Source organism: Chiloscyllium plagiosum, chromosome 3, assembly GCF_004010195.1.
Source record: "Chiloscyllium plagiosum isolate BGI_BamShark_2017 chromosome 3, ASM401019v2, whole genome shotgun sequence".
Classification (NCBI taxonomy): Eukaryota; Metazoa; Chordata; class Chondrichthyes; order Orectolobiformes; family Hemiscylliidae; genus Chiloscyllium; species Chiloscyllium plagiosum.
The window spans coordinates 133,985,338-134,002,125 of NC_057712.1; the positions used below are offsets into that span (position 1 = coordinate 133,985,338).

The window sequence follows — 16,788 nt, forward strand, 5'->3', positions numbered from 1 at the left end:
GTGGAACTGGTCCTCCTGGGAGCAGATCCGGCGAAGGCGGAGGAATTGGGAATACAGGATGGCATTTTTGCAAGAGGTAGGGTGGGAAGAGGTGTAATCCAGGTAGCTGTGGGAGTCAGTGGGTTTGTAAAAAATGTCAGTGTCAAGTCGGTCATCATTAATGGAGATGGGGAGGTCCAGAAAGGGGAGGGAGGTGTCAGAGATGGTCCAGGTGAATTTAAGGTCTAGGTGGAATGTGTTGGTGAAGTTGATGAATTGCTCAACCTCCGCGCAGGAGCACGAGGTGGCGCCAATGCAGTCATCAATGTAGCGGAGGAAGAGATGGGGAGTGGTGCTGGTGTAACTACGGAAGATGGACTGTTCTACGTAGCCAAAGAGACAGGCATAGCTGGGGCCCATACGGATGCCCGTAGCTACTCCTTGGGTCTGGCGGAAGTGGGAGGACTCAAAAGAGAAATTGGTAAGGGTGAGGACCAGTTCAGCCAAATGAATGAGTGTTGGTGGAAGGGTACTGTTGGGGATGTCGGGAGAGGAAGAAACTGAGGGCTTGGAGGCCCTGGTCATGGCAGATGGAGGTGTAGAGGGATTGGATGTCCATGATAACGATGAGGCATTGGGGGCCAGGGAAACGGAAGGTGGAGGGTGTGGGTGGTGTCTCGAATGTATGTGGGGAGTTCCTGGACTAGGGGGGATAGGACAGTATCTAGGTAAGTGGAGATGAGTTCGGTGGGGCAGGTGCATGCTGAGACAATGGGTCAGCCGGGGTGGTCAGGCTTGTGGATCTAGGGAAGGAGGTAGAATCGGGCAGTGCGGGGTTCCCGGACTACGAGGTTGGAAGCTGTGGGTGGGAGATCTCCTGAGGTGATGAGGTTCTGTATGGTCTGGGAGATGATGGTTTGGTGTTGGGGGGGCAATCTCCCTTCCCATCTATCTGCTCCACCCTCCCCTCTGACCTCTCACTTCCATCCCCACCCTCATTCACCTATTGTACTCTTTGCTACCTTCTCCCCAGCCCCCACCCCTCACTTATCTCTCCACCCTGGAGGTTCCCTGCCTCCATTCCTGATGAAGGACTTTTGCCCGAAACATCGATTTTCCTGCTCTTCAGATGCTCCCTGACCTGCTGTGCTTTTCCAGCACCACTCTAATCTAAATTCATACTCAATGCCCCAACTGATGAAGACAAGCATGCCTTACTCCTTCTTTACTATCAAATCCATTTGTGTTGCGACTTTGAAAGAGCTATTGAGTTGAGTTGTACCCCAAGATCCCTATGTATATCAATGCTGCTAAGGGTCCTGCTACTTACTACATATTTTCCTCTTGCATTCCTCTTGACCTGATCAGATGTATCCTAAACCTTTGTGAGAAGGGGGCAAGTGATTTCTGGGCCCCTTGCTGAGATATGTACATCATCATTAACCACATGTAAAGTGCCACTATTTAAGAAAAGCGTTAAGGAAAAGCCAGGGAACTATAGACGAGTGAGCCTGATGTCGGGGTGGTTAGGTTGTTGGAGGGGATTAAAGAACAAAGAAAATTTACAGCCCAGCAACAGGCCTTTCGGTCCTCCAAGCCTGAGCCGATCCAAATCTACTGTCTAAACCTATCACCCAATTCCTCAGCATTTATATCCCTCTGCTCCCCACCTACTCATGCATCTGTCCAGATGCATTTTAAATTAATCTACCATGCCTGCCTCTACTACCTCTGCTGGCAAAATGTTCTGGATACCCACCACCGTCTATGTAAAGTACTTGCCGCGTGTAGCCCCCTGAAACTTTCATCTTGAACGCGACCTCTTTTATTGAATCCCTCGCCCTGGGAAAAAGGTTATCTCTATCTACCCTGTCTATACCCTTCATGATTTTGTAAACCTCAATCAAGTCCCCCCCTCAATCTTCTTTTGTCTAATGAAAACAAACCTAACCTACTCAACCTCACTTCATAGCTAGCACCTTCCATACCAGGCAACATTCTCATAAACCTTCTCTGCACCCTCTCCAAAGCGTCCACATCCTTTTGGTAATGTGGCGACCAGAACTGTACACCGTATTCTAAATGCGGTCTTGTACAATTTTAACATGACCTGCCAGCTCTTATACTCATACCCAGTCCAATGAAGGCAAGCATACCATATGCCTCCTTGACTATTCTATCCACTTGTGCAGCAACCTTCAGGGTACAATGGACCTGCACTCCCAGCTCTCTCTGCTCATCAACTTATCCCAAGGCTCTTCTGTTCATTGCATAATTCGCTCTAGAATTAGTTTTGCCTAAATGCATCACCTCACATTTGTCTGGGCTGAATTCCATCTGCCACTTTTCCGCCCAACTCTCAATCTATCTATATTCTCCTGTATTCTTTGACAGTCCTTTTATACTTTCTGCTACTTCACCGATCTTAGTGTCATCTGAAAACTTGCTGATCATACCAACAGTGTCCTCTTCCAGATCATTTATGTATATCTGAGGGACAGGATTTACATGTATTTGGAAAGGCAAGGAGTGATTGGGTCTTTGTGCATGGCACATCCTGTCTGACTAACCTGAATTTTTTGAAATAATGATGAAGAAAACTGATGAAGGCAGAGTTTGGACGTTGTCTATATGGACATCAGCAACGCATTCGACAAGGTTCCACATGGTAGACTGGTGAGCAAGGTTAGATCACATGGAATCCAGGGAGAGCTAGCCATTTGGATACAAAACAGGCATGAAGGTAGGAGACAGAGCAGTGGTGCAAGGGTGTTTTTCAGACTAGAGGGTCTGTGCCCAGTGGTGTGTCACAAGGATCGGTGCTAGGTCCACTGCTTTTTTCATTTATATAAATGACTTGGATGTGAATACAAGGTATGTTCGTAAGTTTGTAAATTACACCAAAATTGGTGGAGTAATGGACAGTAAAGCAGGCTCTCTCAGAGTACAACTGTACTTAATCAGATGGGCCAATGGTCTGAGGAGTGGCACATGGAGTTTAATTTAGATAAATGTGAGGTGTTGCATTTTGCTAAGGCAAATAAGGGCAGGTCTTATACACTTCATGGTAAGATCCTGGGGAGTGCTGTCGAACAAAGAGACCTTGGAGACAGATTCAAAGTTCCTTGAAAGTGGAGTCGCAGATAGGCAGGATAGTGAAGAGGGCATTTGTTAGGCTTGTCTTAATTGGTCAGTGCATTAAGTATAAGAGTTGGGAGGTCATCTTGTGGCTGTACAGGACATTGGTTAGACTGCTTTAGGAATACTGCATTCAATTCTGGGTCTCCCTGCTATAGGAAAGAGTTCAAAGAAGATTTACAAGGATGTTGCTGGGTTGGAGGATTTGAGCTGGAGTGTAAGGCTGAAAAAGCTGAGGTTATTTTCCCTGGAGCACCGGAGGCTGAGGGGTAACTTTACAAAAGTTGATAAAATCATGAGAGTGAATAGCCAAGGGTAGGGGAGTCCAAAACTAGATGGCATACGTTTATGGTGAGTAGGAAAGCATTTAAAAGGACCTAAGGGGCAACTTTTTTAATACAGAGGGTAGTGCATGTATGGAATGAACTGCCAGAGGAAGTGGTAAAGACATGTGCAATTATGACATTTAAAAGACATCAGGATGAGTACATGAATAGAAAAGGGTCAGAGGAATATGGGCCAAATTCTGGTCAATGCGATCAGATTAATTTACGATATCTGGTTGGCATGGACGAGCTGGATTGAAGCTTGTGTTTCCACGCTGTACAACTCTATGACTCGATGACTATTTGACCTCAAAATGCATTGCCTCACACTTGTCCAGACTAAACTCCATCTGTCATTTTTACGCCCCACTTTTCAATTGATCTATATCTTGCTAATTTTTCTATTGACAACCTCCTTCTTATCCACAACTTCCCCAATTTTCATGAAATCTGCAAACTTTATATTTTCATCCAAAGCATTTTTTATCTTACAATCAGAGCTCCCTGCACTGATCCTTGTGGAAAACCACTGGTAATAGACTGCCAGTCAGCAAATCACCCCTCCACAACTCCCCTCTGCCTTCTATGACTAAATCAATTTTGTATCCAAGTTACTAATTCAGCATAGATCCCATGTGACTTAATGTTCTGGTCCAACCGACTATGAGTTACCTTGTCAATATTTTTAATGAAAGAAAGGATCTCCACTTTTTTAAGAGGAGATTCAAATCAGAGTTCCCTCAGAATTGCAGTGCCATTCTTCCATTCTGACAGTTCCTTTGTAGTACAGAATCATCCAAGACAGAAAAACCAGGTTGCCTTTTAAAGTTTCCAACAGCCACTTGGACAGCTGCTGTCAAACAGTAAGTATGTACTTAAGTGTTGGTTAAGGGGATGGTTAAGGGGATGTTTGCAAGATAATTAGGGTGTCAGCTGGGAAGGGCGTTAGTTGAGTATGGAGTAGGATGCTGGATGAGTAGGTAGTAGGGCACCAGGTAGTGTGCCAGCTGCATCGGGTTCCAGCTGGAGAGATTTACATGCTGAGGTAGGATAGCAGATGGGAAGGGAGGAGAGGGCCAGCTAAGTAGGATTTCATGTGGCTAGAGTGCCAGATACGTAGGCTGCCAACTGCAGGTAACTATGGTGACAGATGGGTAGGATGCCAAGTCGGAAGGGTAGGAGGTTAGGGTGCAAAGTGGCAAGGTAAGTAATGCAATGCTTAGGGTAGATCAGCCAAGTGAGAGACATCAGGTCTGGCAGGGCAGGTAAAGTGCATTGGATCTGGGGAGTTAAGATCCACAGTGTAGGGGATTGGTTTGGGTCCAGGGGGTTTATCAGGTCACAGTCTGGAGTCTACAATTGTTCTGTCATTGTACGTCTACGAAGTAAGTATCGGTTTATTTTATTAGTTACCCAGGCGTTCGACTATGTATGTCAAAGTCTAACTTTTCCTGAATAATGCAATTTATTAAATTTAATTTTAATTTCAATTTCCCAGACAATTCCTTCAGACTCTCTGACAATATGACTTCTCTGTTTCACTCATATCTATATTAAAATGACAACTGTCTGGCCAGCAGAAAATCCAGACTGTTATTTCATCCAAGTTGTTAATTGAATAATCAAGCATTAAACATTTTAAATATACAAACCTGTTCTAGTTGATTGTGCCACAACAAAAGTAGATTTTCAAGCTGTAGAATCATTTCCGGATTGGATGCTGCAGCTGTCACTTGTTCAAATGAGCGCAGTTGGGAAAGATCAACAGTTTCACTTTTTAGGACTACAGCTTTTTCAAGACTTGTTAGTGAGCCTAAAGAAAATTTTGTACAATAAAACATTGATAAAAGTGTAATGAAACTATAAGATATAGATGTTTTATTATTTTGCATCAATACTTTTAAGTGATAATTAAATTTTACCTAATAGATACAACCAGGAACTCTGCTGAACCCACATGAAGAAAATCCTTTTTGACAAATTACTCCAATAATTTAACAATGACTTTCAACTTCCAGAAAATATTGCCTCACTGAAAGGCAGGTACCTGTTTAGAAGAGGTAACAATTTGGCTGAGTTGGCAGCCTTCTTAAACTCAACAGATTTTGCATTCAAGAATGGACAAATTGTGATCATACATTTTGTGCAAAATCCCAGGACAATTCCATGAGGCATATGACTTTATCATGCTTCAGCATGTCATTAAACTTCCATCATAATCTGTTCTTTGTCAGTTGTCATTGTCTCAAATTGTAGCATTGAGGGAGGAGCCAACTTTTTCTGTTAAGGTGATAGGACTGCAAACTGGACAAAGAGACTACATCTTGACACTTGTATCATCGACAGCCACAGGTGAAGTGCGCAAAAATCGGAGCCTATTAGTGTAGTGCCATTAGTTAAGAAAGGCTGCAGGGAAATGCCTGGGATCTACAGGCTGATGAGACTAACATCTGCGATGGGTAAGGATTTTTGACAAGGTTAAGATGACGAGCAAAGGCCATGTGACTTGGGCTGACCTTGAATGAGATACTGAGAGACCATTTAGTATGTGGGATTAATGGTGTAGCTGTGCAAAAATGCCTATTAGCTGATGTTAGGATACGAAAGGTAACATCAGCTCTGTTAATTAAACCAAACACCCAGAAAAACTCTCCTTGCCTCATCATCTGTTACAATGTGAGTGACCAAGAACTCCTAAATTCCACTATTTAAAGGAAAAACATCAATTTATCTTCTACTCTAAGAGTGAGCATTAAATAAAACAAAACTGCTCACTTTCTCTTAACTGCTTCCTCTCTGACTCCAACTCTACAGCAATATGCTGTTCCAATATTAAAATTACATTAGTATAATCTGAAAATCACGCAGACTTTGCCTTCTCCACTGTCTTCAAGTTTCCTGCTCCTGATCTCCCTGGGTCATCTTTTTTTTTAACCGGGAATACGTTTCATGTGGAAAGCTATCTTTGATACAGAGTGTTCTTTAATTTCGTTGAAAGCAAGACCTTAGATGGGCAATTAGCTCTCCAGCAGTTTCTCCCTCTTTGGCAGTTACTCTCTGATCAATTTTCAAAATATTTGCATTTTTATACCCCCAAAAATCAGATCGTCTCATTGGTTCAATTTTGGCAAAACATTAAATTCAAACCAGATTGAGTTTTAGTATCCTGTGGCATAATTTATACCGCTTGGTTAAATTCAAATTGTTGTCAAAACAGCAACCACAACTCAGGTATCCATTTCACAGCCAAATGCTACAATTTTCAATTTTCCAGTCCACTCTGTGCCTGCTATCTAGAGGTGCTTGTAAGCTCTCTGTTCAGAACAGCACTCTCTCTTTCTTAAAGGTACAGTACATGCCTTCAACTGCATAACACTGAAGCCCAATAGGATTTCAAACAGGCACTACAACTGGCTTTGTCATGAGAAAATGTGGCAAGTGGATCATGGGAGCTACAGAACATCCAAATGGAAGTGGACAACCTCAACTGTCCAACTGAGTTTGGGGAACATCACTTCAGTGTTGGCAATTACAGAGTCTCATGCAGGGCAAAAACCCACAACAAAGCCAAGCCTCAGCCAAATGACTATAACATTTTTCAGGAACCGGTCCAGCGAGCCATTGTAGTTGTTGCTGGTGTGCAGGCTCGAAGAGCAAGAGGGTCCTGCAAGGCCTCACCTGAGTAAGGGAACTCAGGGGCCAATATCCAAGAGAATGCACACTTTGTAAAGTCCACAACATATAGGTTGAAGTGGTTAAATTGCTTAGCAATTTTAATCCAAATTAAAAACCATTAAAATATATGTCTACTTAAATGGTCGCCTGGTTCTCATGGAGGTTGATACTGGCACAGCTGTTATCAGTGGTTGCAGATCCAATCTTTAATAAAATTTGCTCTGGGCTTCAACCAGAGTGAGATCATACACAGGGGAACAGTTATAGTTTAAGGATACAACTTCAGTTCCGGTCTCCTATGAGAAGCAGTTGGTGCAGTTACCACTAATGGTAGTAAGAGGCTTGGGCCGAAGCCTACATTGGGTGGAATTGATTGAAAAAGATTCACCTTCATTGGCTCAACATTTTTTTTATTAGAAAATGACTGCCTGAGTAAAGTCCGAATTAAATACTTCGTAGTTTTTTTCAGGAAAGGCTAGGGAATATCAAAGGGGCTAAGGCCACTTTACATGTTGACCAGAAAGCAATTCCGCCATTTTTGCAATCCCTGCCCAATGCCATTTGCCTTGTGGGAATAAGTACAGGCAGAAATCAGAAGGCTGGAAAACAAAGGAACCATTAGACCTGTGCAGTTTGTGAAATGAGCAGTAGCAGTTGTACTGACTGTGAAGCCTGACTGCTCAGTTCACCTTTGTAGGGATTTTAAGCAAATAGTAAACCACTTCTCGCAGCTGAATAAATATCAAATCCCTTGCATAGGGAACCTGTATGCAAAAATGGCAGGAGAGCTGTCCTTCACAAAGTTGGACATGAGCCACACCTACTTGCAACTGCCACTAGATGAGGAGTCCCAGCAGTATGCCACAATTAATACTCATAAGGGTTTGTACTTATGAACGAGACTGTCACTGTCACTTGGGGTATCATCAGCCTGCTCCTTTTTCCAGTATGATGGAGAACATTTTACAAGAGTAACCCCAGATATAAACAGAAGTGATCTCCTTGTGGGTCTACTCCTTGGCCTGGCCAAACTGGCCATTCACAGGTCCAGGCAGCAGACTGCAGAGGGGGTCATTTCTACTGACTGCCTACCCTTCTTCTGTGGCTATGTTAGACACTAGGTGTCCACCAACATTCTTGATGCCTTTAGGCGCAAGTGGGAACTGTGGAGGGTGCAGTGCTTTATTTCCCCTTCCAATTTTATTTTGATTTGATCAGAACCCTCTCCTTCAGTTCTTCTATCACATATTGCCCTTATCGGGGCTCTGCTCATCACCGGTTCTCTGGTCACATGGGTGTTTTCCCTGGTGGTGGAATATTAGTAAAGTTATTTACACAACTGGCATTTCTCATTGTGTCCTGCACCTACATACACATGTGACATGTGTGTTGAGGGGGAAAATAAACACTGCTACTGTATGGCAGTAGTGTCTGGTGGGTTTAAAAAAAAAAGGAGTGATCTCCTCATGGCTCTGCTCCTGGACCTGGCCAAGCTGGCTACCAAAGGTCCAGGCAGTGGGTTGTGGAGAGGGTCATTTTGACCAATTGCCTGTCTCTCTTCCACATTTATGTTTGTGTCCAGATGTCCTTACACACGGTATCCACCAACACTCTTGATGCCTTTAGGGAGACGTGGGCAAATGGGGTGGAGTGCTTTATTTCCCCATCCAACTCCATTTTGATTTGATCCTTACCCTCCCCTTCCCTTTTTCTTTTACATAGGCATTGCCTCAACTAGGGTCTGCCTGGTATTGGTTCACTGGCCACATGGGTATTTCTCCAGGTGGTGGAAAGAATTGAATAAAATTAATTTGTACTTTTTAAAAATTGATTCCTGCATTTACACACACAAAAAACAGCTGCAGTGGGGTAAAATAAGCACTACTGCTGTAAGGAAGTATTGTAGGAGAAGAAAAAACAAAGTAAAGAAGAAAAAAAGATATGACCAGGAGATGGGAATCTCCTCAGTTAAGGACTGACTAAAAATATAAATTAGAATGTCAGAAAGTCCCCCTTGTCTAGGGACTACGCTCACAACTCATGTACAGTACACATGCAAATAGAGGATGACTTTGTGACAAGATACCGGCCTCTGTGCAGTTATTTCAGCAGATGGCACCAAGATTGGTGATATAATGTACAGCGGAGAAGGTTATCTGGGTATGTAGTGAGATCTTGATCAACTGGGCCAGTGGGCTGAGGAATGGCGGATGGAAATTCATTTAGATAAATGCAAGGTGTGGCATTTTGGTGGGTCAAACCAGGGCAGGACTTACACAGTCAATGGTAGGGCCCTGAAGAGTGTTAGAGATTGAGGGGTATAAGTTCATAGCTCCTTGAAAGTGGAGTCACAGTAAGACAGGGTTGTGAAGAAGGCTTTTGGCATTACTTGCTTTTATCGATCACAGGATTGAAAATAGGAGTTGGGAGATCTTATTGCAGCTGTACAAGACGTTGGTGAGACCACATTTGGAAAACTGCATGCACTTCTGGTTGCCTACTATAGAAAGGATATTATTAAACTAGAAAGAGTACAGAAAAGATTTAGTAGGATGCTTTCTGGACTGGAAGGTGCGAGTTATAAGGAGACTCTGGATAGGCTGGGACATGTTTTCCTGGAGTATGGGAGACATGAGGGGTGACCTCACAGAGGTCTATAAAATCATGAGAGGAGTCAGTAAGGTACATAGCCAACAACTATTTTCACTGGGAGCAGAGTGTAAAGCTAAAGGGCATAGGTTTAAGGTGAGAGGGGAAAGATTCAAAAAGATCCAGTGGGGCAATTTTTTCACACAGAGAATGGTGAGTGTCTGAAACGGGCTGTCAGAGGTAGTGGTGGAAGCGAGTACAATTTTGTCATTTAAGAAACATTTAGACATGAACATGGTTGAGATCGTTTTGGAGGGAAATGGACCAAATGCAGGCAAATGGGACTAGTTTAATTCTGAAAACTAGGTGGCATGGACAATTTGGGCTGAAGGAACTGGTTTTATGCTGTAGACATCTCTGACATTGGTCTGATAACTGATCTTGGAGGAACTGTTGGGCAAAGTTCACAGCACAGAATCAGATAAGTTAATCGTTGTTTTAAGTGTGGCCCACAGAGAATCTGCAGTGGGAAGTAGAGTGGGTTCTTTCTTGATTATATGTTTTTTGGAGATATGTCTCTTGATTAAACTTAAAATATAAGCCATAACTATTAATTTAACCTGGGGCAGTGTTTGTAGAGGAATAAGACAGTGTTATTTTCTGGGTCTGTAGATTGTGAAGGAGCAAAAATGACCTTTTGATAGAGTGATATGTACTTCTAGTCAGATGTGGGAGTTTAAAGAGAGTTGAAGGGTTACTGTAGATTATATCTCATAAATGAGTTAGGCTGCAAATCTTATCAGATCAAATGGATCGGTTGGAGAGACAGTTAGAAGCAATGAGGAATTTGCAACAGCGACAGTATGTGATGGATGGCAGTTATAGAAACGGGGGAAAGTCTCAGATACAGTCACATAGATGGGTTAACTCCAGGAAAGGTAAGAGAGGTAGGCAGCTGGTGCAGGAGTCTTTTGTGGATATACCCATTTCAAACAGGTATGCTGTTTTGGAAAATATAGGGGGTGATGGATTCTCAGGGGAACGTAGCATGAAAAGCCAAGTTTCTGGTATTGAGACTGGCTCGAATGCAACGAGGCGTACATCGGGTTCCAAGAGATCAATTGTGTTTGACGATTCACTAGTCCGAGGTACAGATAGACGTTTCTGTGGCCAGCAGCAAAAAAGCAGAATGGTGTGTTGCTTCCCTGGTGCCAGGATCAAGGATATCTCAGAGAGGGTGCAGAATGTTCTCACGGGGGAGAGGGGTCAACAAGAGGTCATTGTCCACATTGAAACCAACGACATAGGAAGGGAAGAGGTTCAGATTCTGAAGGGAGATTACAGAGAGTTAGGCAGAAATTTAAAAAGGAGGTCCTCAAGAGTAGTAATATCTAGATTACTCCCGGTGCTACGAGCTAGTAAGGGCAGGAATAGGAGGATAAAGCAGATGAATGCATGGCTGAGGAGCTGGTTTATGGGAGAAGGATTCACATCTTTGGATCATTGGAATCTCTTTTGGGGTAGAAGTGACCTGTACAAGCAGGATGGATTGCACCTAAATTGGAAGAGGACTAATATACTGGCAGGGAGATTTGCTAGGGCTGTTCGGGAGGGTTTAAACTAGTAAGGTGGGGAGTGAGACCCAGGGAAATAGTGAGGAAAGAGATCAATCTGAGACTGGTACAGTTGAGAACAGAAGCGAGTCAAACAGTCAGGGCAGGCAGGGACAAGGTAGGACTAATAAATTAAACTGCATTTATTTCAATGCAAGGGGCCTAACAGGGAAGGCAGATGAACTCAGGGCATGGTTAGGAACATGGGACTGGGATACCATAGCAATTACAGAAACATGGCTCAGGGATGGGCAGGACTGGCAGCTGAATGTTCCAGGATGCAAATGCTGCAGGAAGGACAGAAAGGGAGGCAAGAGGGGAGGGAGAGTGGCGTTTTTGATAAGGGATAGCATTACAGCTGTGCTGAGGGAGGATATTCCTGGAAATACATTCAGGGAAGTTATTTGGGTGGAACGGAGAAATAAGAAAGAGATGATAACCTTATTGGGATTGTATCATAGACCCCCGAGGAGTCAGAGGGAAATTGAGAAAGAAACTTGTAAGGATATCTCAGCTATCTGTAAGAATAATAGGGTGGTCATGGTAGGGGATTTTAATTTTCCGAACAAAGGCTGGGACTGCCATAATGTTAAGGGTTTAGATGGAGAGGAATTTGTTAAGTGTGTACAAGAAAATTTTCTGATTCAGTATGTGGATGTACCCACTAGAGAAGGTGCAAAACGTGACCTACTCATGGGAAATAAGGCAGGGCAGGTGAGTGAGGTGTCAGTGGGAGAGCACTTTGGGGCCAGCGAGCATAATTCTATTAGATTTATAATAATGATTGAAAAGGATAGACCAGATCTAAAAGTGGAAGTTCTAAATTGGTGAAAAGCCAATTTTGATGATATTAGGCAAGAACTTTCGAAAGCTGATTGGGTGCAGATATTTGCAGGTAAAGGGACAGCTAGAAAATGGAAAGCCTGCAGAAATGAGATAATGAGAATCCAGAGAAAGTATATTGCTGTTAGGCTGAAAGAAAAGGCTGGTAGGTATAGGGAATGCTGGATGACTAAAGAAATTGAGGGTTTGGTTAAGAAAAAGAAGGAAGCATATGTAAGGTATAGACAGGATAGATCGTGTGAATCCTTAGAAGAGTATAAAGGAAGTAGGAGCATACTTAAAAGGGAAATCAGGAGGGAAAAAAGGGGGCATGAGATAGCTTTGGCAAATAGGATTAAGGAGAATCCAAAGGGTTTTTACAAATACATTAAGGATAAAAGGATAACTAGGGAGAGAATAGGGCCCCTCAAAGATCAGCAAGGCGGCCTTTGTGTGGAGCCACAGAAAACGGGAGAAATACTAAACAAGTTTTTTTCATCAGTATTTACTGTGGAAAAGGATATGGAAGATATAGAAAGTAGCAAAATAGATGGTGACATCTTGCAAAATGTCCATATTATAGAGGAGGAAGTGCTGGATGTCTTGAAACACGTAAAGGTGGATAAATCCCCTGGACATGATCAGATGTACCCTAGAACTCTGTGGGAAGCTTGAGTAGTGATTGCTGGGCCTCTTGCTGAGATATTTGTATCATCAATAGTCACAGGTGAGGTGCCAGAAGACTGGAGGTTGGCGAACGTGGTGCCACACTTTAAGAAGAATTATAGACCAGTGAGCCGGATGTCGGTGGTGGGCAGGTTGTTGGAGGGAATCCTGAGGGACAGGATGTACATGTATTTGGAAAGAAGGGCTCATGCCCGAAACGTCAATTCTCCTGTTCCTTGGATGCTGCCTGACCTGCTGCGCTTTTCCAGCAACACATTTTCAGCTCTGATCTCCAGCATCTGATTTCCAGTCCTCACTTTCTCCTATGTATTTGGAAAGGCAAGGACTGATTAGGGATAGTCAACATGGCTTAGTGCGTGGGAAATCATGTCTCACAAACTTGATTGAGTTTTTTGAAGAAGTAACAAAGAGAATTGATGAGGGCAGAGTGGTTGATGTGATCTATATGGACTTCAGTAAGGCGTTCGACAAGGTTCCCCATGGGAGACTGGTTAGCAAGGTTATGTCTCAATGAATAAAGGGAGAACTAGCCTTTTGGATACAGAACTGGCTCAAAGGTAGAAGACAGAGGGTGGTGGTGGAGGGTTGTTTTTCAGACTGGAGGCCTGTGACCAGTGGAGTGCCACAAGGATCGGTGTTGGGTCCTCTACTTTTTATCATTTACATAAATGATTTGGATGCGAGATAAGAGATACAGTTAGTAAGTTTGCAGAAGACACCAAAATTGGAGGTGTCGTGGACAGCAAAGAAGGTTACCTCAGATTACAACAGGATCTTGATCAGATGGGCCAATGGGCCGAGAAGTGGCAGATGGAGTTTAATTCAGGTAAATGCGAGGTACTGCATTTTGGGAAAGCAAATCTTAGCAGGACTTATCCAATTAATGGTAAGGTCCCTGAGAGTGCAGGTTCATAGCTCCTTCAAAGTGGAATTGCAGGTAGATAGGATAATGAAGAAGGCATTTGGTGTGCTTTCTTTTATTGGTTAGAATATTGAGTACAGGAGTTGCGACGTCATGTTGCGGCTGTACAGGACATTGGTTAGGCCACTGTTGGAATATTGCTTGCAATTCTGGTCTCCTTCCTATCGGAAAGATGTTGTGAAAAACTTGAATGGGTTCAGAAAAGATTTGCAAGGATGTTGCCAGAGTTGGAGGATTTGAGGTATAGGGAGAGGCTGAACAGGCTGGGGTTGTTTTCCCTGGAGTGTCGGAGGCTGAGGGGTGACTTTATAGAGTTTAGAAAATTGAGGGACATGGATAGGATACATAGACAAAGTCTATTCCCTGGGGTCAGGAAGTCCAGAACTAGAGGGCATAGGTTTAGGGTGAGATGGGAAAGATATAAAAGAGACCTAAGGGGCAACTTTTTCACACAGACAGTGGTACGTGTATGGAATGAGCTGCTGGTACAATTGCAACATTTAAAAGGCATTTGGATGCGTATATGAATAGGAAGGGTTTGGAGTGATATGGGCCGGGTGCTGACAGGTGGGACTACATTGGATTGGGATATCTGGTCGGCGTGGATGGATTGGACCAAAGGGTCTGTTTCCATGCTGTACATCTCTATGACTCTATGACTATGACCTCCAGAGCCCATCAGTTGTAAACAGCCCCTGACCCCAACAGCTGTAAACACCCTCTGACCTCATTGGCTGATAATATCAATCTGACTCCAAAAGCTGTAAATAACCCTCTGACCCAAATAGCTGTCAACACCCTCCTGACTCCGTCGACTGTAAATACCCATCTGATTCCATCAGCTGTAAATAACCCCCTGACCCTAAAGGCTGCAAATACCTCCTAACCATTGGCTGTAAATAATTCCCTGGCCCCAACGACTGTAAACATCTCCTGACCCCATCGACTGTTAATACCCTCTGATCCCAATAGCTGTAAACACTTCCTGACCCTGTCATCTGTAAGTAGCCCCCTGACCCCAATGGCTGTAAATACCTCCTAACTGTGTCAACTGTAAATAAACCTCTGACCCTGACAGCTGTAAATAGCCCTCTGACCTCGACGGCTGTAAACATTTCCTGATCCGTTAGCTGTAAATAGCCCTCTGACCCCAAAGCCTGTAAAGACCTCCTAAATGTGTGAACTTAAATAACTCCTGACCCTAACAGCCGTAAACTCCTCCTGATGCTGTCGGCTGTAAATAGCCCCCTGACCCCGACAGCTGTAAATACCTCCTAAATCTGTCAACGGTAAATGACCACTGATCCCAACAGCTGTAAACATCTCCTAACTCTGTTGTCTGTAAATAACCCCTGACCCCAATCGCTGTAAACACCCCCTGACCCTGTCAACTATAAATAACCCACTGACCCCGACGGCTGTATAAACCTCCTGACCCTGTCAACTGTTAATAACCTACCAACCCCGATGGCTGTAAACACTTTCTAACTCTGTCAGCTATAAATTGCTCCCATCTATCCTCATCAACTATAAATACCTCTTCCAACTGTAAATACCCACTCATTGGTCCAGAGCCCAACTCCATCGATCATTTTAAACTAAAACCTCCATTTTCAGTTTAAAATAAGTGAAGAGAGTTTTACTTTCACTTCTGAAAAGTAGAGCAGCTATGCACCTAACCCTTTGTATTGCTTTCCTGAGAGTGTTTGATCAGAATAGCACAGAGGGCACTTTACATTTAGTTTAAAAGATTACAGAACACTTAAGGCGAGGTGGACTGGCAATGTTAAATTGCTCATAGTGTCCAAGGATGTGCAGGCTAGGTGGATTAGCCATGGGAAATGCAGGGTAACATGGATAGGTTAGGAGAGATCGTTTGGGTGTGAAGTTCTTAGGTTGGTTGGTATAGGCTTGATGGGCTGAATGGCCTGCTTCCACACCGTAGGGTTTCTATGGTTCTATGATTCTAGTCTAAAAAGTAGTTTAAGAAGTAGTTTAAAAATTACAGGACACTTCATTCTGTGTCTAAAATGGTGCTACACATGTCGTGGGAGTTTCATCAGGTGCAGTGCAGAGGTAGCTTTACTTTCAGAGAAATTGCAGACTGAGTTAATCTGAACACGTATGAGGTGATGAAGTTTGGGAGTCAACTACAAGAGGAAAGTTTACAGTAAATGGTGGGACCCTTTGGAGCATTGATATACAGAGGGATCTTGAGGTTCAATTCCATAGCTCCATGAAAGTGGCAAAACAGGCGGATAAGATGGTAGAGAAGGCATACAGCCTACTTGTCTTCAACATTTTGAGCACTGCATACAAATATTGCCTAGTCATGTTACAGCATATAAAATTTAGTCAGGCAACATTTGGAGTATTGTGTCCAGAACTGTTCCCCACACTATAGGAAATAGGTGGAGACATTGGAGAGGGTGCAAAAAAGGTTAATCAGGATGCTACCTAAATTGAAGTGTATTAGCTATAAGGACAGGTTGAACAAACTTGGATTGCTTTTGCCAGAGCATCATGGGCTGAGGGGCGACCTGATAGAACATAACATTATGAGAGGCATGGATAGAGTAGGTAGTCGGAGGTATGCAAGTGTCAAATACTAGGGGCACATAGGTTTAGGGTAAGAGGGTAAAATATTAAAGGAGATGTGTGATGAAAGTTTTCTTACACAGAAGTTGGTAGATGCCTGGAACGCACTGCCAGGAGAGATAGTAGAAGCAGATATGACGATAAAGTTTAAGAGGCACTTAGACATCACATCAACAGACAGGAAATAGACTTTGTGTAGGCACAGGATTAGTTTGGAATGGCATCATTGTCGGCACAGTGAGCCTGTTTCAGTGCTATATTATTCTCTATGTTCTATTTCTATAGTCTATATTTCATCTGTCACATGTCTATCCTTTCTACCAACTTAGATCCTGCAAAAAACAAAGAGTAAAATGCATGAACAGGTCATTCGGTCCACCAAGACTGTTCTCACGTATAATGCCTGTTATGGATCAGGCCAGACCACTCAAAATATTTT

General features: G+C 43.3%; 1 protein-coding gene across 1 annotated transcript in view; it reads right to left on the reverse strand.

Moving 5' to 3' along the window:
* Positions 1–16,788, reverse strand: part of LOC122540182 (dynein axonemal heavy chain 8-like) — a 1,320,893-nt gene that overhangs the window by 1,135,081 nt on the left and 169,024 nt on the right. Inside the window, exon 7 of the mRNA XM_043675532.1 lies at positions 5,096–5,256. Coding sequence (XP_043531467.1) covers positions 5,096–5,256 — 161 coding nt within the window. The remainder of the gene's footprint in view (positions 1–5,095; positions 5,257–16,788) is intronic.